The following is a 27977-nucleotide window of genomic DNA, read 5'->3' as shown; positions in this document are numbered from 1 at the left end:
GAGGCCAGCGCAGGTCAGATCAGGCAGGGCTTCATCAGCCACCGTGGATTTTCTCCAGGGGTGATGGGGAGTCATGGGAGAGTTTCGAGCAGGGAGTGACTGTGTTCAGCAGCCCAGTGTCCCCTCACCTCTCTGTCCCCAGGCCAAAGCACCATGGAGAGTGGACAGAGAGTGCCCCGAAAGAGCCGGAAGCTAGGCTCCAGCCGCCGGCGGCAGATGCGAGAGCCAGCTGATGGCCAGGATGCCTCTGTGGCCCCCGAGCCAGAGTCCTGGTCCTCCCAGTCAGCTGCAGAACTGCAGGGCTTCTTCCAGGACTGTGGTGCCAAGGAGAGGGGCTTTGTCACTCGAGAGGATCTGGCGGTGAGTCCAAGGCCCCATCCCCCTGAATCCCTTTTCCACAGCCTTCTGAGACTCCCCATCCCAGGAAAGCAGAGCTTGCCTGCTGTTTTCGCTTTCTCTCATCTCAAATTTGCTCTTAGGAAAGGCTAGGAATTTGTTCATACTAATGTGTAAATGATTGATAAGGCCTTTTGTGTTACCCTCTTCCAGAAATATTTGCATATTAACAAAGGAAAGGTTTTAGGCCAAAGAAGTAACTTGAGAATGGTATAAATTATTTTTATTTTTTTTAATTTTTTTACATCTTTATTGGAGTATAATTGCTTTACAATGGTGTGTTAGTTTCTGCTTTATAACAAAGTGAATCAGTTATACATATACATATGTTCCCATATCTCTTCCCTCTTGCGTCTCCCTCCCTCCCACCCTCCCTATCCCACCCCTCCAGGTGGTCACAAAGCACCGAGCTGATCTCCCTGTGCTATGCGGCTGCTTCCCACTAGCTATCTACCTTACGTTTGGTAGTGTATATATGTCCATGCCCCTCTCTCGCTTTGTCACAGCTTACCCTTCCCCCTCCCCATATCCTCAAGTCCATTCTCTAGTAGGTCTGTGTCTTTATTCCTGTCTTACCCCTAGGTTCTTCATGACATTTTTTTTTTTTCTTAAATTGCAAATGGTATAATTTTAGGCCCACTGAGCAGGGAAGTTTATCTTGGGGAGCAGTCAGGGCCCTGGAAATCAAACAATGTCAATGACTGCAAACTTCAATGCAACAGAAGACCAGCCAAGGTTGTACATGCCAAGAAGTAATCTTAGGCTGTGAGCTAGACCAAGATTGGCTGGATTTTTTTTTTTTTTTTTTGGTTTCTCTTCATTTTCTACAAAGGGTCCTATGTGGGCTGCCGGAGTCTCACTGGACCTGTTGTCTCCTCCTGATACTGCTCTATGCTCAAGACTTTGTTCTTCCCCCATCAAAACTGACCCTTCTTATATTCCACCCTCAGGCCCACAAAAAAATAAAAATGGCTGATGTTAACATATAATTTTCAAAATGGTTAAAAAAAAAAAGACTTTTGAGTAAATATAAAATCAATACTTATCAAAGATCTATCTAATTCATTATTATTATCAATCAGTGAGGGAACCAGTAAGATGTTAGGACAGGTTCAAGGACCATTTGAGAAGCTGGAATATTTATAGGCAATTTGACAGAAGAGTGTTAGGATAAGTTTGCTGAGTTCAGTTTTAAAAATGGCTAATGTCCAACAGGCCATAAATCTTTGGGGTTATCTGTACTACTAGGCAAAAATTATTTTCACCTCTCCTGGACAAAATCTACAAGTTAACAAGTAACTTCGATAAGTCTGGGACTTTTAATGAAAGGTAAACAATGAGATGAACTAAGTGCATTCCTCTCGTCTAGACAACACTTGGGTAGTCTTTACCCCCATATGGTATTGAAAGGATGTGCTGTCTACCTTTTTGCCTTATTTCCAAGTTTCAGATAATTTCCTGTGATCATAAATAATCTCCAAAGTTTTTTATTTTTGACATAAAACAGTCTGATCCCAGTTGATTTGGCTCGATCATTTCCTTAGATGCAGTGAGGGAGCAAATAAAGCATGTGGACCTCCTGGACTGGGCTCTGCAAATCTAGAGTTTTGAAGTATTGAGCCATTTTAGCTTCTGTCCAGAAGTTTTCATATGGAATCTTAAGTTGGACTTTTAAAACCTCTGTTATTCGCTCTTCTACCTAGAGTGACCATCTGTCCCAGTTTGCCTGGGCTGGAGGGGTACCTGGGATGTGGGACTTTCAGTGTTGAAACTGGGAAAGTCTTGGGCAAACTGGAACAAGTTGGCCTCCCTACTAATATAGAAACCAAGCATAAAACTTTCTCTAGCATCTTTCACCTGCAGCACCTATAAATGTGAGGGACTTCCTCCCTTCTTGAGGTTCCCAATTTTTCTAAGGTCCCTCTCCTGCCCAGAAGTAACCTTCCTTATCACCTGTTCCCAGGCCAGCTTCCTGAGAGAGCTTTGCAGGCATTGCTTCGACAAGTGCACCTTACAGTGGACTTGTCACAATTGATTAAATGAGAATCATCTTTTAATACAACATCCAGTTACACAACTGATCTATTCAACTATATCCCAGTAAAAAGGAGGACAGATTCTTATTGAAACTGTGTAAATAACTATATTGCCAGAGAAAGGAAAGAGATTCAGGAAAAGTATTGAAGTATTGGTTTCTGAATCAGGAGGGGGTCAGTGAGATTCAGATACCATTTAAAATGTTAAATTTCAGTTTATGAAAGCATAATTTCCTAAACTGAAGGTTAGAGACAGCTCAAGAAGACAGAGAGAAGATTTCCTCAGACATCCATAAAAATAAAACAATAAAAAAATAATATCAACTATATTCCCAGCAAATAACCACAACTCGATTTCCTTTAACGATTCATTCAGTTCCATGTAATTAATTCTTCATCTACTGGATCTTGAGTGAGCTGGCTGCTTCTGGACTGAAAAGAGTCCTAGAAATTGTGATCCACTGGCTCGGTCTGAAGGTCGGCTAATGCCAGCTTGGAATCCTGTACCCAAGTAAAGCATCAATAGTTCGTAGAACCTGGTACAGTCCTTTTCCACAAGACTTTGAGTGTGTGCTTTGTGGAAGACACAAACTACCCTGCAGCTTGTAACCAAGCCTTCAGGCAAGGGTAGGAAAGCAGAAATGTGTTTAGTAATGAGACTGAAAGCCTGTAGTTATTACAGTAACTAATAATATCAGAATGGAAGAGAGTAAAATGCTCTATTGGGATATGGTATATAACTATTTCATAAGAGTTTGATTAGTGTTTCCCCTGAAGATAAGAACATATTTTGCATAGTAAAGACATTGAGAAATCTCTAGGGCCTTCCCCTAAAGCATGCAGTTTCTGAAATATTTATATTAAGAGTGTTTTACCTATGTAAACTTAGCCTAGGAAAGGCTGAATATCTTTTCTGATCTGACAGTTCTTCCCACGATGCTCTTATAATAGTGTTGAGGTACTTAATAAATAAAAAGAAAGGTATCCTGACATTTTAATTTTATTTTTTTCTAAACTTAGGATCTGATGTTGGGAAGGCAAAACCAAAAGAGCCATCACAGAAGATAGGGCACTAGATTAAGATAGAATCATGGGATCCTGGGCTTCCCTGGTGGCGCAGTGGTTGAGAGTCCGCCTGCCGATGCAGGGGACACGGGTTCATGCCCCGGTCCGGGGAGATCCCACATGCCGCGGAGCGGCTGGGCCCGTGAGCCATGGCTGCTGAGCCTGCGCGTCAGGAGAGGCCACAACAGTGAGAGGCCCGCAGAATCATGGGATTCTGGGAAATAGTACTTGGTTTCCTATTTAATCAAAGTGACAATAAAATAAAACATTTTGAAATAAACATAGAAGGCAACACTATTGCAAGGATATTTAGCTCTTTTATAGGCGAAGTGGCTCTGCTTTTTGTTTTAAAGAAAATTAGAACACAATAAAGCCAAAATAAAGCAGAGAAAATTATTCTGCTGAGACATGGAATCAGTTTTCCGGGCAACTTACACAGAAGATTAATAGTCACCCCTTTTTATCCCTTGCCTAGAGCTCTAAGACCAATTTATCATTTTAATAGAGATGGAGCCAAATTCTAGTTTTGCATTAATATAACATGTGGCAGTAAAACTTTCACAAGATTGATTGATTTTTTTTAAACAAATTTATTTATTTGGCCGTGTTGGGTCTTCGCTGCTGCGCACAGGCTTTCTCTAGTTGTGGCGAGCAGAGTCTACTCTTCGTTGCGGTACGCGGACTTCTCATTGCGGTGGCTTCTCTTGTGGAGCACGGGCTCTAGGCACCCGGGCTTCTGTAGTTGTGGCACACGGGCTCAGTTGTTGTGGCTCGTGGGCTCTAGAGCACAGGCTCAGTAGTTGTGGCGCATGGGCTTAGTTGCTCCGTGGCATGTGGGATCTTCCAGACCAGGGCTCGAACCCATGTCTCCTGCATTGGCAGGTGGATTCTTAACCACTGCACCACCAGGGAAGTCCTAAACCAATTTAATTTAATTTGTCAAAGATTCACCTTAATTATCTGAATCTGGCTCCTTAAAAGTTTTCTGAGTTAGCAATTTCTTGTAAGAGGGATTTTTTTTTAAGTCCAGCACATTTAAAGCATTAGAAGTTCAGTTTCTTTTTTTTTTTTTTTCTGTGACTTTGGGGGCCATTAGATTTATATAAACACTTATTTGTCTCTACAAACCAATCCACACAGAACCCCTGTGAGAGATGTAGTACTCTAAGTCATTAATACCCAGATACAGAAAAATATTCACACTCACAATGAGAGTTAAGGGCCGTTCTGAATTACAGACATGTAGACACACAGACAGGGCTTCTTTTCTCCAACCCTAGCCACAGGTCAAAAGTAAACACAGAAACAAAAACTCTCCAGTTCAGATTTCAAAGAGCTGTTCTCCTCCCCAGCGGGCTCAAAATTCTTAACCGATTTGAGGTCACACCTAGAAAAACAAACACACCACCACCAACAACAAAGGATTAGCAAACCAGATTTTCCGTTGTCTCTCAACCAACAGACACTAGGTCTCCTTCATGTATCCCATGGAGATCTCCAAATGGTCAGTCCATAAAACGGAATTCCCCATCATGGCTACCACCAAAACCAGAAGCAGAAAATCAGTAAAAACAAAAATGTAAAAACTAGAGAAACAGAGTCAGCAAACTTAAAGTTCTGTCACACTTGAGATTCCCTTCAAGAGCCAATGAAAAAAGTTCCTGGGTTCCCAGAGTCCATCTGGGGCTCTTTTTCCAGCAATGCAGTTTACTGAGTTCTGACAGCTGAGTCCACGGGGGCATCTCCATGAACCTCCAAAACTGTCAAAGTAGAATTTCCAAAAAGGTAAAATCATGACCCTTGGACAAAAATAAAATGAGTCTATACCAGAGGTTTTATTTAACTCATTTATTAATGAGAAATGTTATGAATGGTTGAAAGAGCATTTTAAAAGCTGGACAATTTAACAAAGAAATGTTAGAATCGGATTGCTGAGATAGATTTTTTTAAAGTTGGTTAATGTACAACAGGCCATAAATCTTTGGGGTTATCTGTTCTGTCAGACAAAAGTTATTTACATCTCTCCTGGACAAAATCTACAAGTTAACGTGTGACTTCATTTAGTCTGGGACCCCTAATCAGTACCATGTGTTGAATTAAGTACATTCACAGAATCTAGAAGATGCTTGGGTGGCCTTGGTCCCCCTGTAGAATACTGAAAGGATGTGCTGTCCACTTTTTGTACTTATTTTCAAGTTTTAGATAATTTTCTGTTCGGTATTCATTGCATTTTATTTATAGAAATGAAAACAGAGCCAAAAAATGTCCAAGAATAGGGGAAAAGTTAAGTACTTTTGGAACACCCATTCAAGAGTATGAAGGAGCAATTTCAATGAGAGTTACGGATATGAAGAAATTATGGATAAGAAAAAGGTTCAGCATTATATACATCATAATATGATTGCAGCTATGTAAAATATATGCATCTGGGAAAGGTGGGATGGAATTATTTTCATATGAGGAAAGGAGGACACCTTTATTTCTTGCTTCTTCCACCCTGTTGTCTGGAATAGAGATTTTTGAGTTCCGGAGGCTTCTTGCACCTTCATGTAGAGGGTGGAACTGAGGGACAGTTAAGCCTCGAGCTTGAAGTCTGAGGCCCTGCAGACATAGTGGAGCTGCCACAGCAGCCCTGGCCCGAATACTTCAGATTACTTATCTCAGCTTTTATTATTTAAGCCTCAGCTATTTGAGTTTTTCTGTTATCGTTTGTTAGTTTGTTTTTGCTGAATGCATCTGAGCCTAATCCTAACCCATATGTAATAAAAAATAATCTAGGATTCATTCTGTATTTAACATGAACAAGCAATTCTGAGTTTTTCTTTAAAAAATCAATTTATTCATTTATTTATTTTATTCTTGGCTGCATTGGGTCTTCTTGCTGTGTGTGGGCTTTCTCTAGTTGCAGTGAGCGGGGGCTACTCTTCATTGCGGTGCGTGGGCTTCTCATTGCGGTGGCTTCTCTTGTGGAGCACGGGCTCTAGGCGCATGGGCTTCAGTAGTTGTGGTACGCGGGCTCAGTAGTTGTGGCTCATGGGCTCTAGAGTGCAGGCTCAGTAGTTGTGGCTCACGGGCTTAGTTGTTCCGCGGCATGTGGGATCCTCCTGGACCAGGGCTCAAACCCGTGTCCCTTGCATTGGCAGGCGGATTCCCAACCACTGTACCACCAGGGAAGTCCTCCAAGTTCTAATTAAAATTTTAAACTAGATATTAATATTTTAATGCAGAACATAGTCTGTTATACTGCATCACTGAATAGTTTTAGATAATTTTTTTTTTTTGTGGTACGTGGGCCTCTTACTGTTGTGGCCTCTCCCGTTGCGGAGCACAGGCTCCGGACGCACAGGCTCAGCGGCCATGGCTTACGGGCCCAGCCGCTCCGCGGCATGTGGGATCTTCCCAGACAAGGGCACGAACCTGTGTCCCCTGCATCGGCGGGCAGACTCTCAACCACTGCGCCACCAGGGAAGCCCAGTTTTAGATAATTTTTGAAGACTGATAAACACATTCTGGGGAGATTTGGCTACTGTCCTTTGTTAGAGTCCTAAAGGGATGAGACTCAGAACAGGTAGGTTTTGATGTTGGATGGAGGAAGGGAAAAGATGTGGATGAAGTTCAAGGCACTGCTGAGAGGGCGGCCTTGGATAGGGTCCAAGAGCCTCAAGGGTCTGCCTTGAGGTCAGGTTGGCGGTGGGACTCCAAAACTGGGGAGAGGGGAGGTGGAGATGGCTACAGACAAACACCCTCTTCTTTTCTGAGGGTGGCCCAGAGCCCTCCCCAGTGGGAACAGTGCCCAACTTACCTCTTCCTTGCAGGTGGCCAAGTTCAGCTTCCTGGACAGCAAGGAGGAGCCAGGGATGATCTTTGACTGGGTGGATGTGGAGCGGAAGGGACGCCTCTCCCTTGAAGAATTCAGCTCTGGGCTCAGTATGTCTGTCCTGGGAGGGCCTCTGGGGAGTGTGCCCAGCATGAGGCGAGGCTGGGCAGACAGGAAAGACCCCAGGACTCCCTACCAATCACAGGACCTTCATAACATGCCCAAGGGCAGTTCTGGGCATGGATGATGATACAGATTTCTGTGGAGATGAGAACACTTAGCCTGAGTGGGAAGGCAGTTGGTTGGACGCAGAGCTGAGCCTGAAGACTCTAGCCCAGGAGACTTGACTTCCTTTCCACCAGAGAGAGCAGTTTATTAGCTGGCAGCTCCCCTGAGCATCCCCCTCCTCCAGAGAGGCCTCCAGGCTTGCTTTCTGATACCTCCCTTGTCATCTCCCCAGTAAATTTTTCCCTTGAACAAGAGGTTAAGCACCACCTGTTCTTGAGACCACAGGCCTTGTTTCTGCCTGAAGAAGGTCATATTCTAGCTTTGGTTAAAGGAAATCAAGGCCCCAGGGAGCAGCAGAGGGTGATGTTTAGTGGGTGGGGGCTTCCCTGGCCCTTCCTTAGCCCTCACTGGCCAAGGTTACTCCAACACCAGCTTCTCAAGACATGCCCAGAAAGACCTAATGACACCAAAGCCGGAGATGGACAATATTCCTGCTGAGCTTGATGGGGGAAGACCTTCTGGCCCAGGGAATGGAAGGAGTGGTGTCCTTGCAGAGACCCTGAAAAGCACTGTTCAGCTTTTAAAGTCTGCAAAGCCATCTGGAGTTCTCAGGTCTGCTGAGTGTCCAAGAGTTTGGGGGACAACAGGAAGGGAGGCCAGGAATCTGCATTTATAGGTTGGGGCCGCCCCAGGAGGTGGTTGCTCCAGTTCTGGTGATTGAGAAACCAGGAGTAGGGAAGGGAAATGAGGGTCTGGAATCGGGAGTGGGGCAGAGGGAACGTTTTGTCCATGTAGCCCCAAGAGGCCATCTTCACATCTGTGTCCATTGTGCCCACTATACTGGGGACTTCCCAAGGTCTATGGAACAAAATTCAACCCCCTTCCCAGGGCCTACAGGCCAGCACCATCCAGACCCTTCCAATCTCTTGGGCTCACTCAATACCACTCGCCTCCTCCAGCATGCCAATCTGGCTCTTACCTCAGGGCATTTGCATGTGCTGCTCTCTCAGCCTGGAATATGCTTCCCTAGAAATCCACATTGCTTGTTCCTTCTTGTTAGTCACATCTCAGTTCCAGTGTCACTTCCTCAGGACACTCCTGACCACCCCCTCTAAAGTAGACTCTATCTAGTCTCTCAGTGGAAATTACCCTGTTCATTCCTTTAGCTCACTTGGCACATCTACTTAAAAAAAAAAAAAGTGTCCTTTTCAGCATTCATGGACTGTCAGCTCCACCAGGGCAGGGATTTTGGCCAATTTTGTCCCTAGCACATAGTAGATGCTCAATAAATATCCCTTGACTGCGTGAAAAGACTGTGTTGGCCACCGTGGAGCTGCTGTGTGACTTCCAGCAAGTCTTTTGGCCTCTCTGGACCTCAGATGTTCATCTGTAAAAGGGACACAGTGTCTACCTTGAGTAGACTCCAAAGGTTGATGTGAGGAATGTATGACACTGGCCCTGTAAAATGTGACTGACACAGATATAATGATTTCCCCAACGACTGGAGCAAGGCAAGGTGGGAGGTCAAGGGACTGAGCCGAGCCCCACTCTGCTCCCTTCTGCACCCCTCTGTCTCACAGAGAGCATCTTTGGCTCTAGCCCGAGCACCCACAAGCTCCACAGAAGGAGGCCACAGTCCTTCAAGCGAGGATCTGTAGCCACCAGCTTCCCAGTGCAGGAGGAGGCCGACGCTGAGGAGAAGGAGGCGTTCTTTGCCTTCATGGAGCAACTGGAAGCCAGCCACTCACTTCCCGAGTAAGGCCAGCATGGTTGTGGGTGCAGGGAGAGCTACTGCTGGTCAGTGGGGGTGAGGACTCTCCAGGACACAAGGTCGAGTGGGAGCCACCAGGTAGAGCTGGGCAGAAATCCTGGTTTAGCCACTTGTTAGCTGTGCGACTGCGGGCAAGTAGCCTAACCTCCGACCTCTGTTTCCCCGGCCACAGAGTGAGCATAAGAGCTGCTGTGGGATTAAAGCCACGTGTGGAGAAAGCCTACCCACTAGGAGTCCATCCCACTCAACCTCTCCCTCCCTGTCCTGACCTACATGGTCACTCCTCAGAAGGATTAGCGAGTTGAAGGGTCAGCTCCCTAAGGGGACTCAATTCTTAAAAATACAAAGCTCCCCGAGGGTGCCAAAAAGAGGGTCCTCCAGGGGTATGATGGGGGATGCTTTTCAGGCATGGTGATGCTTTGAGTTGGGCAGGACTGGAGACAGGAGAGCTTGGAGACTGCCTCAGGCTCTGGGCTTTTGGCGTTCACTCATGCTTAGAGAAGGGGCTCCTGCCTAGAAATGCCCCTCTCACACCCCCCAGGTCCCACTGGGTCTGTTAGAACCAGCAAGGGAATCACCCTCGCCTGTCTGCCCAGGTTCTCCCAGGTTCTCCCGCCCCGCAGGGCTCTGTGAGGACAAGCTCTCAGAGGGTGGGGCAGCTGTTGTGCGGCAGGCAGGGTGGGATTGGGGTGCAGCCTGGCGGGACAGGTGTGGTGGGGAGTGATTTACCCACTTGGCAGCTTTGCCCTGGGCTCAGCCCTCAGGCATCTGTCTTCATGACTTAGTTAAATCCATGTGAAAGCAGCATTTACTGAGTGCCAACTGGGTGCCAGACCCCAAGCCGGTGCTTTCACTGGGTGTGTCTCATTCTCCAGTGGCCGTTTTACAAATAAGTTCAGAGAGGGCATGGGACTTGCTAAAGGTCACACAGCTAGAGTGGGAGAGGAGAGAAGACAGATGGAAGCCCTGGGCCATCGGACTCTCAAGTTCCCCCACCCCACAATTAATCACCAAACCATAGAGAGACAAAGTGTTGTGGGGATTCACGAAGGGAAAGGGCACAACTGGGAAAGGTTCCTGGGGGAGGTGGCATTTGAGCTTCACCTTGTAGGGTGTAAATAGATTTTCGTGGCCCAGGTGCCCAAGTCTCTTGGAGTGTTGCCATTAAAACCGAGGAGTGGGGCTCCCCCTGCCTCCTGGTCCCGCCCCGTGTCTAATCTCTGGCTATCCTCCCCTCCCAGGCAGGCGGAAATCTGGCAGCTATGGAAGAAGCTGCAGCAGGAGGAGCCCCAGCTGGCAGGCAACCTGGAGGGCTTTCTGGCCAAGATGAACAGTCGCCTGCAGGAAGCACGGACTGACAAGGAGGTTCTGGAACTGACCCTGAGGAAGTGAGTTGGGGCCGGGGTGCCTTGCCCGGTGTTGGCACACAGTGGGTGCTCTTTACATCTTAGTTGAATCTTAGTTGAATTCTCAGTTCCAAAGAATGGAGGCCAGGCGTCCACTGCAGGGCTTGGGAGCCAGACGGGCAGAGCTGACCTGGAAGAAGGGGTGACAGAGGGGACCTACTGGGGAGGACAGAGTTAGGCCTTCAGCCAAAGAGGGAATGGTCAGTGTGTCTTGGTGCAGGGCCACTACGGCACCTAACCCCAGGTCACCACTCACATAGATTACAATGCATGTGGTGATCCTGGGGTTGGTATGGGCACAGCCTTGCCAGGGGGTCTGAGTTATGGGGGTAGGAGGACAGCAACAGCGGGAAGTGGGGACAGAGGGATGGGGCTTTGGGGACTATGAGACAGGGCCACAGGAACCAACATCTTGATGATGGTTATGGGAGTCGGCATGACGGGATCAGATGATCAATATCAAGGGCATATATGTCAGGAGCTGTTACTGGGATGACTGTTCTCAGGGCGACGGGGGTCAGTGACCGCTGGCAGAGTGAGGTGGACAGTAGCATAGACTGCAAACCCAGGCCCAGACCACCTCTGCCAGCAGCAGGGTCCCAGGGTGCTGATGGGCTGCCTGGTCCCACCCCCCACCCCTTCCAGGCAGGACTCTGACCACCATCGCGAGGTCCAGCAGCTCTATGAGGAGATGGAGCAGCAAATCCGGCAGGAGAAGCAGCAGCTGCAGGCTGAGGTAGGCTCTCCGCGACAGCCAACCTCTCCCCCGGCCCTGAACTCCCCTGCTGGCCAAGCAGCGGGCCGGCCACTGGCCAGTGTGGGGCAGCAGGAGGCTGCTGGGAGGAGATCTTCTCACATCCCTGAGCTCGTATTCCTCAGAGAGGTGGGGTGGGGAGTGTTGAGCCTGGGCCCCCTGCTCACCTCTGCCAGGTCTCGCGTGTCTCCCGGAGCCACTCCTGCTCTCTGGGTTTCTGTCTCCTATTGCCTGAGCCAGGGCAGCTGTCCTAGACCCCTCCTTGTTGAGACATCCTGGACCCTGCACCCTAGGCCTGGGTGGAGGTGAAGTGTGGGGAGAGCCAGCCCAGCCCAGCTGGGTCTTAGATTCGGCAATACAGGGGCTGAGACCTTTCTGCTCCCCAGAGCGACGCCCGGGGCCTGGCCCTCAGCTCCCAGATGCAGGAGGTTCTGGAGGCCAAGGAACGCGCGGTGCAGCGCCTGACTGAGGGCCAGAAGGAGGTGAGTGACGGGTTTCCCCGGGAGCCCAATTTCTGATGATTCACAGACCCTGACACCCATCTCCTGAGGGTTCCCTGGGCTCATTGGGCTCCTGCATCAGAGCTGGCCCCTAGGAAAGCGATGTCTCTGGCCTTTTTCTGAGATGAGGCTGGGTACTGCAGTGGAAGTACTGGGACATGAGTCAGAAGGTCCAGGTTCAAATTCCTGCTGTTCCAATTAAAAACCATGCAAATCCGAGGAAATAATTTTGCTTGCCCTGGCCTTAGTTTCTCCATCTGTAAAATGGGAATAGCCACATCTACTGCATCTCCCCAGCTAGTTGTGTCAAATGAGGTAATAAATGGGAAAGCATTTTGAAACAGGAAAGCACTGGGCAAATACAAAGTCTCAGCATTGGAGAAGCTTGGTGATAGGGTGGTATTCAACTTCCATCTCCATTGTCAGCTGAGTGACCTTGGGCAGGTTTTTAACCTCTCTGACCCCTGGTTTCCTTATCAGAGAAATGGAGATCAGAACTTTTGCCTTAGAAGGCTGCTGTGATGATGAGAGATACTGTATTTGAGGGCCTAAGACGGTGCCTGGCTGGTAGTAGGTGCTTTACATATCACAGTTGTTACTGTCGCTGAACCTGACCTAGCTTCCTGGTCAGAATACCTGCTACCCCAACACCTCAGGTCTCATAACCTATAGTCACTTCCAGTTGGCATTGTGCTAAGCCTTTGGGTGTGAGACCCTGCCCCATTGTCTCCTCCCTCCTCAACTTTCAGACCACTGACCTTAGTAAAATCACCATCTGTTGTAACCAGGACAACCTGCATTCTTTCAGCACTGGACCAGGTTCCCAGTCTTCCCCACTGTTGCCTTGGCTGGTCCTGCTACCTGGTCTCACCCTCCTGACATGGGTTGATTTCCCAGGTGCCTCTGCAGTAGCTGCTCCTTGGAAACTGAGGCGGGCCCCTTCTGCCAAGGGAAGAGGTTAGACTTTCCACATGGGACCATTTTGTCCTGTCCCCTGTGGATGTGAAGCCTCTCCCCCCAAGGCTATTCATTCCTTCACCCAACAACTATTTATGGTGCAACCACTATGTGCCAGGCACTGTTCTAGGTTCTGAGGAACATAATAGACACAAATAACTCCTGTCCGTAGAGTTATTGTCTAGTCAGAGAGAGAGATGATAAACTAAATAAGCAAGTAAAATCTATAACATATTAGATAGTGAAAGTGCTAAGGAGAATAAAGTAAAGCAGGGCAGGGGGACAGAAGGGTTTTGATAGGGGAGTCAAGGAAGGCCTCATTAAGATGATGACTTGGAGGAAAGACCTGAAGGAGGTGAGGAGTGGACCATGTGGTATCTGGGGGAAGAGCAGTCCAGGCAGAGGGAATAGCAAGTGCAAAGGCCCTGAGGTGGGTATGATGTGCTGTGAATGTTCAAGGACCAGCAAAGAGACCTGTGGGCTGGAACAGACTGAGGGAGCAGGTGGGGGAGGAGGTGGTAGTGGGAGAGAAGGTCAGAGATGTAACAGAGGTGGGGTTGGGGGGGGAGACTGTGCAAGGCCTTGGAGGCTATCGTGAGGCCTTTACCTTCCATACGGCATGGTCAAGAAGCTCTCCATCTCCCAGTCTTGTGACCTGCTGTTGGATCAGGAGCTACCTGCAGACCAGATGCGCTCAGAGAGGAGCAGCCACTGCAGAACGCTGAGCGGAGGAGGGTGTGATCCCATGTATGCTTCAGGCCCTTGCGGTGCTGGCAGTGTGTGTTTCTTACACACTTCCCTCTCTCTTCCCCATCCCCCAAATTCCAATGTCTCTCCCGGGTGGGAGGTAATGGAGCTAATTAGGCCAGTGAGGGGGTAACAGCCGCCCCCCGCCCCAATCCTATGTTTTAAGCTGGGTGTCCAGGAGCCTGGAGTCTGTGCCCCACGGTGGCCTTGGGAGGCTGTTTGTTCCCCTGAAGGGCACCTGGGCTTCCCTCCTCCTCACCCTCCACCTCCTGCAGCTGGAGGCCCAGCTCTACTGCCTCAGCAGCACACACCAGGAGGCCAGCTCGGAGAACCAGCAGCTTCGGGAGGCCCAGCGTGACCTGGCTGGGAGGCTGGAAGAGGTGCGGGGGCAGCTGCAGGTGACCAGGGAGCACCTGAACGCCACCAAGGGCCGTGTGTCCTGGCAGATGGAGGAGGAACCGAGGCAAGTAGCTGCCACCCCTGGGCTGGGCTGGAGACCAGGGGCTTCCTGGAAGAGGGGAGGGCGGCTCTGAGTTCTCTGAGGCTCTGCTCAGTGCCCAGAGCACACAGACTCCCTCCTTAAACCTCACAACAGCCCTGCCAGGCTAGGATTATCATGCCCATTTCTCAGACGAGGAGACAGACGGGGGAAAGTCATGTGCCCAGACACACATGACATATGAATCACACAGCTGGGATTCACACACACACACACACACACACACACACACACACACACACACACACACAGAGATGCACACACACACAGGCTAGTGCAGTGCTGGATCCTTGGTGGATACAGCACCCACTCTACTCGTTACAGGTCAGAGGAGTGGGATGGGCCAGAAGAGTAGGGAAGGCTTCCTGGAGGAGGTGAGGCTCCATATAGGCCTGGAAGGATGAGCAGGATTGGAGGTGGGGAAGGGTAGGGAGTGTGTGCCAGGACAGAAGCACTGCCAAAGGGAAGACTGGGAGGAAGGACTAGCGGTGAGGTGCGCGCCTAGTGGTGATGGATGCCGACAGTGTAGGTGTGACCTCTACGCGCCCCTCCCCTGACCTTAGCTTCCCGCACCCTTTCTAGTGTCCCCAGAGCAGGTGAGGAGAAGGCCTCAGTCTCCTCTGAGGAGGCTCCCCTGCCTGGACTGACTGGGGACAGCGATGACTGGGACCAGCTCCTCAGCAGCTTCAGCAGCACCCGCCTCAGTGCCCTGCAGCTCCCCAGGAGCCCACCCCCAGCTCCGAGAGCCTCCTCAGGCCCCCGGACACCCCAAGCGGTCAGGCAGATCTCCATCCCGGAGCCGCGTGCTTCTCTCTTTGGTCAGGAGCCACCTTCAGATCCAGATGGGTCTCCAGGAAGCCCCCCTGGGGTGCCTTCCGGGACTGAGGAAGAGAAAGGAGTGAACCCAGAGGGGCAGGACATCAGCCCAGAGCAGACTGGAGAGCCCCCCAGCCTGGAACCTAAGGAGGAGTCAGGGCCTAGCCCTGGGGTCCACTTCCGCTGGGGGCTTCCAGGGGCTCCAGCTGGGGAGTCAGGGGGCCTGGTGGCAGCTGTGCTCAAAGTGTTCATTCCTTTGGAGGATGGGGCCCCTCCTCATGTGACCTCTCCCCCTCCCCAGGCCCCAGCTGGGCCCAGTGAACAGTTCCAGGCCTCGTACCCAGATGACGAGGGCTCCGGGCCTGGGCCTGTCCCAGCCAAGCCACCCAGGCAGAGAGAGGCCCTCCATCAGGACCCACATGCCGCTGGATCTGAGCCAGGGCTGGGGTCCTCAGGAGCTGGAGACCTCACAGCAGGGCTGGATGAGCCCTCCCAGGGCCTGGAGCCTGTGGGTCAGGTTCTCACTGAGAGATTGGAGCAGGGCAAGCTGAGCCCAGATGCACAGGGGGGCTGTCCTGGGGGACTACAGGAAGCTCACAGCCAGGTCCTTGGGCCTGAAGGGCTGCCTGCCCTACCCCACCAGAGTCCGGAAGAGGAGCCCAGGGCTGACGAAAGGAAAGCAGGGGACCAGGGAGGGCAGGATTTCAGGTCAGAGCTGTCCGTTGAGGCTCATGACCTGAAAACTGGGCACCCGGAACTCCCCCAGCACGATTCCCCACCTGCTCCTCTCCCACCTGACAGAGCACAGGCTCAGGCTGAGGCACAAGCCCCAGCTCCTGAAAAACCATCACCTTCAAGGGGCTCTCCCCACACAGGGGCTCAGCCTGGGGATGCAGCAGGGCCCCAGGAGCCCACACAAACCCTCCCCACCAGGGCTGAGCTGGAAGCCCAGCCCAGGCCCCAACCTACAACCGCTCACGCAGTAGAAGAACCAGGGCCCCTTCAATCCAGGGAGCCAAGGGCAGAGAACAGTCCTGAAGATCCAGGAATGGACTCCAGAGGCATTGGGCTGACCCCATCCCCAGGGGACTGCACGGCCAGTGAGCCTTTGGCCAATCCTGATTACGCCTTCCACATCATCTTCCTGGGAGACTCGAATGTGGGCAAAACATCCTTCCTGCACCTGCTGCACCAGAACACCTTCGCCACTGGGCTGACAGCTACTGTGGGTAAGGGCCACCTGGGGAGGGCGGCAGAGGAGGGAGGGGAGACCTGGGGGACCAGGCTGAAGAGCTGGAGCAGGCCCAGAGCAAGCCATCCCTGAGGAAGCTGTAGGTTCTGCCCTCACCACAGGCCCTGCATTAGACATTATTTTATATGGGCATAATCTGGCTATTTTACTAATCATCTCTAATTACAGGTAATTGGCTTTTTCTGCATTGATCTGATTAGCTAATAATTGCCACATCAACAAAGCACCCTGCAATTTAGCTGCCAGCACTGGCTGATGGTGAAAATAAGCAGGTCTCCCGCCACGTGGCCCCTGGGCAGGCCACCGCAGGGTCCCTGCTGCTTGAATTTGCTCAGGACCAACCCTAGGCCAGTCAGCCAGACTGTGGCAGGAAGTGGCCTTTGGCAAGTTGAATATTTTACGCAGAATGTATTTGTAGAGTGGGGTAAGTTAGGAACACAGGTCCCTGAGCTCAAAACCCGGCTCTGCCACTTACTAGTGGTATGAACTTGAGCAAATTATTTAACCCCTCTGAGCATAATGGGGGCAACAGTAGTGCTGACCTCATAGAGGGGCTGTGAGAATTAGTTCAGTTAATACATACCAAGTTCTCGGAATAATATCTGGCATGTATTAAGTGCTCAATATTAGTTATTTTTATGGTTATTATTATAAGTAAATTTTTGATAATGTCTAATTCAGTGGCTTTTGCAAATGAAATGTCCCATAGCACAAAGCCTCCTCTCTCTAAAAATATTGGGATATGTGGCCACTTGAACATTGCATAGAGCCACAGAAAAGAGCTGTGGGAACAGCCAGCTTAGGAGCAAAGTCGGAATGGTCCACGTCTTTGTGTCCCACCAGCGTGTGTGCTGATGGGGATCAGTGCTAGACCAGTGGATAAAGTTCTCAAACTTTATGTAAGAGATGCCCTCCAGGACAAGTTCTTGAAATTTTCTCTGCCAATTAAAAATGCAGACTTGTCAGGAAAAGGGGACCCATAGGAGGCCTGGTCTGATGTTGAACAGGGTCACAGGGTCTGCAAGGCCACCATCCTTAATCTCACCTAAGCTACGGGTTACTGACCACCTACAATGCACCAGGCATACACGCCTTATTCCTTACATCAGCCCTCCCTGTGATTGAGCCTCTCCCATTATTATGTGGTAAGAAGTTTCCACAAAATTCAGTAGAGAAAAATACAGATTGCATAACTGTAAAAAGACAAGGCAACTTTGCATGCACTGCTAGCCAGCTGGGAGGACCTGAGATCCAGGTGTGTGATCCAAATCTGTCCCACTGCTAGCTGTGGGTTGGTGCCCTTGGTGGCTGTCATCCATCTGGTTTAACTATCATTGGGGATGATTCCAGCTTCCTCAGCCATAAACATTTCCCCACTCAGCATCACCCTGCTCCATTCCCACCCCCCTTTCTCACCTGCCTCCATTTGAGAACAGGGCTGGTGGAGGACCAGAGCCAGAGCCAGAGCCCATCAAATTATAGCTGATTGTGCATTTTTTTGAGGCTTCTCTGTATCTGCCCCCATTTTACAGATGAGGAGGACAAAGAATTGAAGACCCAGTTAAATTTCTTGCCCTACCTGGGCCCCAAAGTTCATACCCAGGGCCACCTGCCTTCAAAGCACACGCCCCCACTCCAGAAGTTTTACCCTCTTATGGGTTCAGCCTTGCCCTCTCCCTGGGGTTGTTCATGTAAAACAGCAGATTCCTTGGGAAGCTGAAAACATTATATTTCTAACAGTTTTTGTGGTTAAGTTGTAACATGTTTCGGGGAGGGTGCGGGGATACATGGGTGGATTGAGGAGGGTGATGGGCAGGGAGGTGGAAAGTGGGAGTAAAGTTACTAAATGCAAGGGTTTAGTTAGGGTTAGGGTTGCTCAATAGATCACACAGTGGGTATTTAAGCAGAGGCTGGATATCATCACGGGGGGTGGGATTGGATAACCTCAGAAGCTCCTGCAGACCCTGGGCTTCCTTAGACCTGGAGGAAAGGGGGCAGTAAGGAGAAATGGAGGGACTTCCCTGGCAGTTAAGGGACGCTGCGCTTCCATTGCAGGGGACACGGGTTCGATCCCTAGTCGGGAACTAAGATCCTGCATCCCGTATGCAACGTGGTGCGGCCAAAAAAAAGAGAAGTGGATGCTACAGACAGACTTTTGCTTCAGCATTTTGCTGAGGTCAGGGCTCCCATCTGCCACTTCTCCCAGTTTCCTGTGGAGAGCATGGGTGTGGGGGATGGTCTGTGGCTTCAGTCACCACCAGGGACAGCAGCAGTTGCTTCTGGGGGCTGCATGAGAGACCTAGACCTTGAGGAAGGTCTTACCAGCTCAGGGATAATATGAGGAGATGCCCCTTTCCGGAGCTGGTCTGGGCCCTGCAGTGGGCTCAGCATGGACAAAGCAGCCCCTCTCTATCAGCCCCACCCGGCCTGGTGTCCCTGGGAAGTGGAGGTTGGCTGGAAGGTGCTCCCCAAAGATTCCAAACCTCCCTGGGACTTCACTGTTACTACCATATTTCCAGGCACAGGAGGTGTCTAGAACCATGACACAGGGAAGGGTGGGTCTGTGAAATTTGAGGAGCTGGGGCTCAGGGAGATGAGAATTCATAGTGATAATAAAAATTACCACCTCCTAAGCACCCCCTAGAAATTAGGCTGAACCTTGGACATAAGTCATTTAATCCTCCCAACCACCCAGTGATGTGGGTCTTTTTAAATTGCCACCTTGCAGATGAGGAAGGAAGGCTCAGAGAGGTGAAGTGACTTGCCTGAGGTCACACAGCCAGTATAGCAGCAGAAGGTGGACAACTCACGGCCCAACTGGTCATCCTTGAAGCCAACATTCCTTCCACCCTCCCAGGCTGCTGTCTGGGTAAAGGGGGAAGATACATGCAATAATTAGGAATGAAACAAGAAGTATTATAAAAAATAAATTAACAAAACTGATTTTCCTGAGTAGCCTGAGGAATAAACACTGCCGTGCAGTTGAGAAGACAGATTTTTTTTGTAGAGGTAAAAACAATGCAAGGTGCCTCACGCTGGCCAACTCTCAGGGCGGGAGTGCAGTGGGAGCTGCGTGGTCAGGGAAGGCTTCATAGAGGATGTGGGCCCTCAAGTATGGATGGGATTTGGAGAGCAAAAGGGAACCCCAGCAGCTGGAGGTTCCCATCCCACCCTGGCTGGTACTGGGGACAGGTATGTATTCAGGCAGGCCTCAGCTGCAAGTCTGGGATGGTAACTTGAAGTCAAGTAAGCTTGACTCTCCTCTGTGTGTCCTAGGAGTGGATTTTCGGGTCATAAACCTGCTGGTGGACAACAAGCGCTTTGTGCTGCAGCTCTGGGACACAGCTGGCCAGGAGAGGTAACGAGCACTGTCGACATTAGTGGCTGAGTCTGGGCTGCAGAGGAGTGGAGTGCAACCCCGACCCTGAGGAGTCCAATATGGGCTAAGAGGCAACCAAGTGCAAATGCAGCTTCTACCCCTGATGATTCAGGAGGTCAGGGATGGAGAGATGAGTCCAGATCCCATGCAGGAGACAGGACAGCAGACCCAGAGTTCCCCTCAGCATGGCAGGGCACCTGTGATGGCCATCCCAACAGAGGACAGCCACCCAATCGCTTGTCCTTCTGAAAACGCTGGCTTTTCACTTTCTGGTTAAGCCGTAGTGATCAAAACTGAAAAGGCACATCTTCTGTGACCCAGAAGTTCTACTTCTAGAAATTCATTCTATTGATAAACTCATACATGACTATAATATCAAAGGGACCAAGACTGTTCATAGCAACACTGTATATATTATGAAACATTGGAAACAAACTAAACACCATCAGTAATGGACCAGTTAAATATATTAGAGTCTCTCCACACAATAGAATATTATGAACACAAAAAAGATGGAGGACCCTCTTTATGTACCAATAGGGAAATATCTTCAAGACATTTTATTATGTGGATAAAACAAAGTACAGAATACTGAATATTAATAGGTACAGTGTTTTACACTGTATTTGTTTAAACAGTATGTATATGGGTATATGTGTGTGTGTGTACATATACATTTATGTATCAATATATATATATAATACCTCTGGGAAACTATTTAAGAAATGGGTAAAATAAACTTCTTGCTATCAAAAAAAAAAAAAATGGGGAACTCTGGCTGCCTCTGGGGGTGGCTGCAGGATGAGGGTGGGGTTGGCTGAGAGAGACTTTTCACGGGGTGCCCTTTGGTACCTTCTGAAATTTGAGCCACGAGGACTGTTACCTATTAACAATAAGCACACTGTAAGAAGGAAAATACATGCACGTTCTCTTTGGGAAGCAATTAGAAGCAGATGGAGTGGCTGAGGCCTAGAGAGGTCAGGGCTTGGGGTCAGGCCGCCTGGCATGGCCTGATGCGGACTCTCTGGGTAGGTACCACAGCATGACGCGGCAGCTGCTCCGCAAGGCTGATGGAGTGGTGCTCATGTATGACGTCACCTCCCAGGAGAGCTTTGCCCATGTGCGCTACTGGCTGGACTGTCTCCAGGTGAGTTGATGGCTGCTGGGGTTGGCCCCAGTGTGTGAAGTCAAGAGGGAAGCTGTATCCTTTCCACTCCCTCTTTTCTCCCAGGATTACAAATGACACAGCAAACATATGGGTGACATAATCTACTGAGGGTATGTGGCTGGATGGGCTGGGAACACAGTAGTACAAAGAAACTACAACCACATAGTACGGCCTCCAAAACAAACTCTTTCCTTTATCCTATGACCATTTTTTCCTATATACAGAAGCTCTGTGATGTCTTCTTAACACCTGGGGATAATGCAAGTCTAGTGCCACTCTAGGTAATCATTCCTCTGTTCACACATCTCTAGTTCTTTCCCCCACGTACTTACTTGCTGTATGTATACATGCTGAAATTCTGCAGTATGTGCTAGCACAGAAGAGGGGTATGAAGAAAGACATGTTGTCTTCTCTCTAGAAGTTTCTAGTCTAGTTGAAGAGATGCAAGAGAAGCAGGATAAGGTGATACATGAGGGGAGCTGGGTTCTGGGTTCTGGTAAGACCTGGGTTTGTATCCCAACTATCCCATCCCAACTCTGTGACCTTGGAGAAGTGACTTAAACTCTCTGAACTTCAATTTCCCAACTTTTCTCATAGAGCAGTTGTGAGGATTAACTGATATAACTGCTTTCAGCACAGCACCTGGTATACAGTAAACTCTCAGTAAACAGAAGCTATTATTATTATTATTATCCATGAAACAATTAGGAGATGAGCCAAGGCAGCCTGCATAGTCAAATGCTGGGCTGCTCAATACAGGCAGGAAAGAGGAGCATGGACAGGAGCAATCTAGGAAGGCTTCCTGGGGGAGGTGACTTTGAGGTTGGCCTTGGAAAGTGGGTGACATGTTTGCAGGCAGAGAGGTTCACTGCAGATGGAAGGGAAAGTGTCAGAGGTGGGAAGAGTGTGGAGTGGGTGTGATATGGAAAGGTGGGCATGTGTGGAGGGAAGTGGCACACAGTCAGCTTCCTGGAGAGTATGGCCAAATCTACCCAGGGCCTGGCACACAGCAGGCACTCAACATGTGTTGCTGAGGGAAGATGTTCTGTGCACAGGATGCAGTGTCTGACAGCGTGGTCATCCTTCTCTTGGGAAACAAGACAGACTGTGAGGAGGATCGGCAAGTGTCCACCGACGCTGGGCAGCAACTGGCCCAGGTGAGTACCTGGGCATCAGCCCCTCCCCCAGCCTGGGTTGGGCAGACCCCTCCCTGGAGGGTAATGAATAGGTCACCCTGGCTGATACCACAGAGAAGGATCCATTCCTGCCCTTGCTCCATCAAAGACCAACAGCCTCCCACACACCCGGGGCCTAAGACCCAAACACGAGAAGGTAACAGTGGGCATGACGTTGAACCTCGCTGTTGAATTAGCAAATCCCCATAGTGTCCCTACCTACCTAAAAATATCTTCAGAGTCAAAATCTTTTTAAGCTTCACTTAAAATTCCCAATCAAATCTTAATTTTATCTGTGGTCTCCAATTAACATAACATTCCTTCTAATTTATTCTATCTTAAGACCCAAATTCTTCCCTGGGAAGATTGCATCAAAAGCCCTGTCACCAGACAGCGGACAGTGGATACTATTTATTTATGAATAGAACTGAACTACATTCCAGAAAATCTGGAGAATAATAAAGGTGGAACAAAGACTCTCGCTCCCTGCCCTACCTCTGACACCACCCCTCTTGGCATTTCCATATCGTATTTCCTTCCTGTTTCTTCTCTCATTTCTCCTGATCATGAGGTCATCATTGTGACTCCTGGTTGGTGGGAAATTTTTCCTCTTAAAAGTAGTAGCTAAAAAAAAAAAAAAAAAAAAAAGTAGTAGCTCATCTCCTTGACACAGTAATTCCTCCTCTAGCAATTTATCCTAAGGAAAGAGTCAGAAATAATAATTCTTAAGAGAATGACATACTGGATACCCGTGTATTATGTATAATTGAACATTTGTATGAGGATATTCTTTACAGTGTTATTTATAAGAGCAAACCTTTGGTGGTTATTTGTGGAGCTTCATGTGAGAGGCTAGCATTTGCCATTAAGAATCCTGTTCTAAAAAATATTTAAGGGTGTGGAGGAAATGCTTACAATATAACGTGAAGTCAGAAAAGCAGCTGCATCTCTGGGTATAGGTTAGGTTGAATCAGTCAAATCTGATATTTGACTGTTTGGTGTCTATCAAAACAGCACTTTCATATGTTTAACCTAAAGTATAACGACGTTTAGCCCACCCCCTCACCCCCCAATAAAAGGGTTATATAAAACACAATGGAAATATATACTCAAACACTAACAGGAGTGTTTTATATTTTGTATTTCTACTTTTTTAAGCTATATTTTCAAATATTTCCCCCAATTAAATATTTTTAAAATTAAAAATACATAGAACTAATGACTTAAAAATGTCCCCAAGGACACTTCTCCAAGTTGGGACACAGACTTCCCACCATCACTTTGAATGCTGTGGAGTTTTCTAGGTGGCATCGTTGATACCTTGTCCAGCCAGGGTGGAGAGACAGTGGGCAGAGGGGCAAGGCTGGGGGCCATGGGCCACAAGGAGACGGAGATGGGCTGCCTCACCGGTTGGGGTTGCCTGGGGGTGTACTGGGTGGGACTCTGTCTGATGATCAGGTCTTTGGTGGTGGGCACTGCCACCTAGACTCTCAGTGGTCTCCCCCATGGCACCTGTACCCCTATCTGTCTGGCTGCAGGAACTGGGGGTCTCCTTTGGAGAGTGCAGTGCTGCCCTGGGTCACAACATCCTGGAGCCTGTGGTGAACCTGGCCCGGTGAGTGCCGCCCTGCTGCTTCCCACCCAGAATCTTCTGGACAGCCTTCAGCTGACTCATGTGGGAGGGGAAGGCCCATTCTGAGGAAGCACCTGTGAAAGCACAGGGCTCAGGAGTCTGGGGAAGGAGAGAGAACATTGCACGGAGTCTCCTCACTCCAATTCTACCAGTCCTGTTAGCTGCATCACCTCTGGGAAATCTCCCGTCCCCTCTCTGAGCCTTGGTGCAGTGGCCGAGGGGCCGGGTTTGATCCCTGGTTGGGGAACTAAAATCCCACAAGCCAAGCGGTGCGGCAAAAAAATAGTAATAATAATGCAGTGCATTTAGAGTAAAATCAAAATGCCTCTCAGTGGCCTGTATTGGCTCCAGTGCCATCTCCCTGCCTGCGCCCCCCCCCCATAAGCTTCAGCCGCTCAGAGGGACCCTCCCTGACCACACCCCCTCCCACCGCTATGATTACCTTCTCTGTGTCCTTCAAAGCCCTTCTTGAAAAAAAAACAAAAAAGCCCCTCTTGACAAACTGTAGCTACACATGCATTTGTCTGTTTTCTTTTTGCTGCCTGCCTTCCCTACCAGGCTGTAGCTCCAGGAGGGCAGGGTCATGTCTGTTTTGTTCAGCCCCTCCTCCTGGGGCCTGGCACATACTAGGTGTTCAATAAATGAATGAAGTGAGTGAGGGGGGAGGGGTATTAGACCAGATGATCTCTGGGCCCCTTCTCTGACAAAGCAGCTAGAGTGAGCTTGCTAAACTTCAATCCTGATCACGCCAGATCCCTCCGACAGGAAACTGCTCAGTGGCTTCCCTTTGCTTTAGGATAAAAGCCCAAGTTCCTGAATGTGGCTTCCTGGCCGGCAGAGCCCTGAATCCCTGCTGCCTCCAAGGCTTCTTTCTGGCCATTTAGTCCTTAGGCTCTGTGATTTAGGACAGAGCCAGGCACACAGTAAATATATTGTGAATAAATGAATGAACGAAGGGGCTTTGCTTCCCCAACCCCCAAGCTCTCGCTCGACGCTGAGCTTTTGCCCTCTGCCTAGAACACACCCTTCCCTCTTTTCTGCTAGTGAACCCTTGTCCACTGCTCAGTCTCAGCTCCATCTCTGCCTCCTTGTTCCCTAAATCCCTCCAGGACCTGGTGTGAAGTCCCTCTGTGTGCCTCCCCATTCCTGGGTCCTGATCGCCCCTTCCCCTCTCTGTCTCTCTCACTACTCAAGGCAAGGACATGATGGCTTCATTGTCATAATCAGAGTCCCTTGCGCCTGGCACACAGTAGGCTACAGAGAATGCCAGAAAAGAGACAGGAGGCCGAAGTCTCCGTGGCCCCATTTTTCTGGTGCCATGTGGAACGCAGGACAGGGGCACAGCAGCTGGGAGAGAGGAAGCTCGGGGGGGCAGCCCCGCAGCTGCACCCCTGGGCCCCTCCCTGCTGCCCCTGGGAGGTGAGAGAGAGGACTGATGCCCAGGCATCTTCACGCAGGTCACTCAAGATGCAAGAAGACCGCCTGAAGGGCTCACTGGTGGAGGTGGCCCCCGAGAGGCCACCCAAGAGAGCTGGCTGCTGCTCCTGAGCACCTGGCCTGGCCAGGGTAGGCGGGCCACCTCCCTGGGTTTCCTGTTCCTTGGGTCCTGTCCCACCTGCCTGGACACAGCAATGACAGAGACAGCCAGCTTGGAAGTTCAGGAAAATCCTCCTCGGGTCAGGATTTGGATCCCAGGGGAGTGGCTGCACTAATGCTGCCCTTTGTACTCCAAAGGACTTTTCTGAGTAATAAGACTGGTAGTGGGGGGAGGGGGGGAGGTTAAAACTCTTTAAAGAAAGAAGAGTCTAGAAAAGTGACTTAAGGAAAATACACCACAATATTGGCAAAACATCTCTGGGTGGTAAAATTACAAGGTAAATGTGTGAGGGTGTTTTCCTTCTTATATGTATTTGTATTTTCAGATCTTCTATAATGATTGGGTATTGCTTGTGTAGTCAGAAATAAGAGCAAATGTGGAAGCGTGGGAGAGAAACTTTTCAAAGAACTTGCTTTGGTGCTGATTACAAATTGATATGGCCTGTTAATCGCAAAGTACACTGTTTATTAAAGCAGCCCCACTGTTCCGTGCGTGGCAAAGCCGGTGAACCTTGTCACACTCACTGTATCTGTTTGCAAGCATGGGGTTCTTTCAAGCAGAAGCCGATTCCTGGGGAAGAGCGATGTTCTGATGGCCCCTGATATGCTCCATCCCCCCTGTCTCCCTGAGCCCCAACCCCACACTCTTTCCCCAAGATGTGCCTCTAAGGGGCCACATTTGGGGATCCCACTCCTGTCCCCATGCCATGGTGCCCCTGGTGCAGCCCTCTGCCTTGAGGTGTCAATCTCCGGATATACTTGAGGAGCAGCTGGGGTGTGGCTGGTGGAGCCTGGGGAGCCGCAGGGGAAACTGGATTCAGATTATTCAAGGGTCCCTCTTTGGAGCGTTTGTGAGAGTTCCCAGAATTGCACAACATTTGCCTCCTGAAAGGTGGCTGCACATTACAGCCCGGAGCTGGGAATTTCAGTGCCCTTAGGGAGAGTGCTTTGAGAGTCTCAGACAGCCTCTTGGTGTTGGACTATCTCCTGTCATCTGTGTTTGCTGTAAATGTCGATTGTGTCATCTTACCATTAACCAAAATAATGCTCACCAGGTACTGCGGTCCAGTGTGGGCAGGGTGCTGAGTTTGGTACTTTGTAATCATTCAGGTACTGGTGACTTCCTCAGCTGAATCAGAGGAAACCTCAGTTGCATAGACACAAGCAAATACAGTTCCGGAGGCAGAGGGTAAGAGAGAGAGAATGAAGGAGAAAGAGGAGGGAATGAGATAGAGGAAAGAGACCTCCAATCAATTTAATCAGAGTCTCCACTCTTGGCCCCTATCCCTCTGCTCACTTCTAAAAGACTGAGCTCTCTGTCACTAAAGGCTTACAAGCCAAAGCCAGGTAACACTTGGCAAAGAGGTGAGGTGGGGAAGATTCAGGTATCAGAAGCCACCAGAGGGTTAGATTAGATGCCCTTAATGGATCCCATTCAATCTCTAGACTAGTAAAGGCAGAATGATTCCTGTGATCCAGCCATTTCTCTTACTGGTCCCGCTCACTGATTCTTTCTTAGCTCCAATGTCTTCTCCCTTCCTGGATCCTGTCAGCCCACAAGCCTCCTTCTGTTCTGAGCAGGTTCTAGGCTGTAGTAGGCTCAGAGAAAGACAGAGACAGACAGAGAGACAGGGAGAGGTGAGCTGGAGTAAATGATGCCTGGCCCTGGCTGAGAGTCGGGGGGGGGCAGGTCCTACTGTTGCTAATGGCTCTGTCTCAGGGGTCTGGGGATCTGGCAGGCACCAGCATCTCTGTCCTATGGGCCAGTGAGTTAATGAGGCAGGTAGGCAGGGTGTGATTCCTGGGGGAGCCAGTAGAGTGGATAGAGCCCTTATTCTTTGGGGGATCCAGTATAGAAATGGCCTCTCTGCCTGCCCCTCCCATCTCAGCTCTGATCCCACCTCAGGCAGCTAGCTCAAGTTCCTTGGAGGTGGGGTGCTAGAAGGGACTGCACACCTGCCCAGAGGCCTCTCCTGGCTTTCTCTGGCTGGATCCAGCTTCTGTGCAGAGTACAGCTGCGGAGGGGGCGCTAGACTTTCCTGGTGTCAAAGGGCTCCAAGTCACTAAGCAGGGCCCGGGAACCTCAGAGCAGCACAAGGCAGGTGAGGAGAGCAGCAGGAGGGACTCAAGGTAGACTTCAGAGTGAACTTCCAGGCAAGTGCTGAGTTCTTAGGGCATGTCAGCCAAGGGGGCTCTGGTCATAACTTAGCTTGAGGCTGATTAAGAAATGGAGGGTGGGACTAGGTTGATGGGTCTCAGGGTGTGGAATAAGAAGGGGAGGGCAGGGGGATAAGATGGAGCCTGGGCAGGGGTGTCAGAGAAGAGAGCTTTTTGGAACTGAGGCTGGGCAGGATCAGAACAATAGCCATCATATGCCAAGCACCTACTATGTGCCAGGCACTGTTCTGAGCACTTAGCTTGTATTACCTCGTTTAATCCTCACATCACCCCTTTAAGATGGGGCCTGTTATTATCCCCATTTTACAGATAAGGAAAGTTAGGCATAGAAGATTGAGTAGATTGCCCACAGTTACATAGCTAAGCAAGTGGTTGAGCAAGGTTTTAACCCCAGGCTCCAGTGCCCCATAAGCTTAACCCTGAAGTTATAGAGCTTCTTATAGGAAGGCATGGATGCTTAGACAGAGCAGGGGCAAGGTCCTTCGAGCCTTCTCCTTTTCCTTATCCCTTTCCCTCCCCTCCTCTCCAATCATATTTCATATTATCAGCAGGCAAGCCTGGGCCATGTAGAAGAAATAAAAAAGCAATGACAAATGCCTAGAGA

At 49.7% G+C, this 27977-nt stretch overlaps 1 protein-coding gene across 1 annotated transcript; it reads left to right on the top strand.

Annotated features, from left to right (window-relative positions):
* Positions 1–142: 142 nt before the first annotated feature.
* On the top strand, positions 143–25339 carry RAB44 (RAB44, member RAS oncogene family). Its single transcript, XM_082664077.1, has 13 exons — positions 143–360; positions 7313–7424; positions 9123–9297; positions 10555–10701; positions 11365–11455; positions 11860–11955; positions 13953–14140; positions 14759–16221; positions 19521–19602; positions 20656–20770; positions 21847–21948; positions 23505–23581; positions 25057–25339. Exons 1-13 carry the CDS (start codon positions 154–156, stop codon positions 25145–25147), a joined length of 2946 nt encoding a protein of 981 aa, XP_082520203.1. The 5' UTR covers positions 143–153; the 3' UTR covers positions 25148–25339.
* The last annotated feature ends 2638 nt before the right edge of the window (positions 25340–27977 follow it).

Source organism: Grampus griseus, assembly GCF_964374135.1.
Source record: "Grampus griseus genome assembly, chromosome: 10".
NCBI lineage: Eukaryota > Metazoa > Chordata > Mammalia > Artiodactyla > Delphinidae > Grampus > Grampus griseus.
Note: the sequence above shows the minus strand (reverse complement) of the source record. Positions and strands in the feature narration are given on the sequence as shown.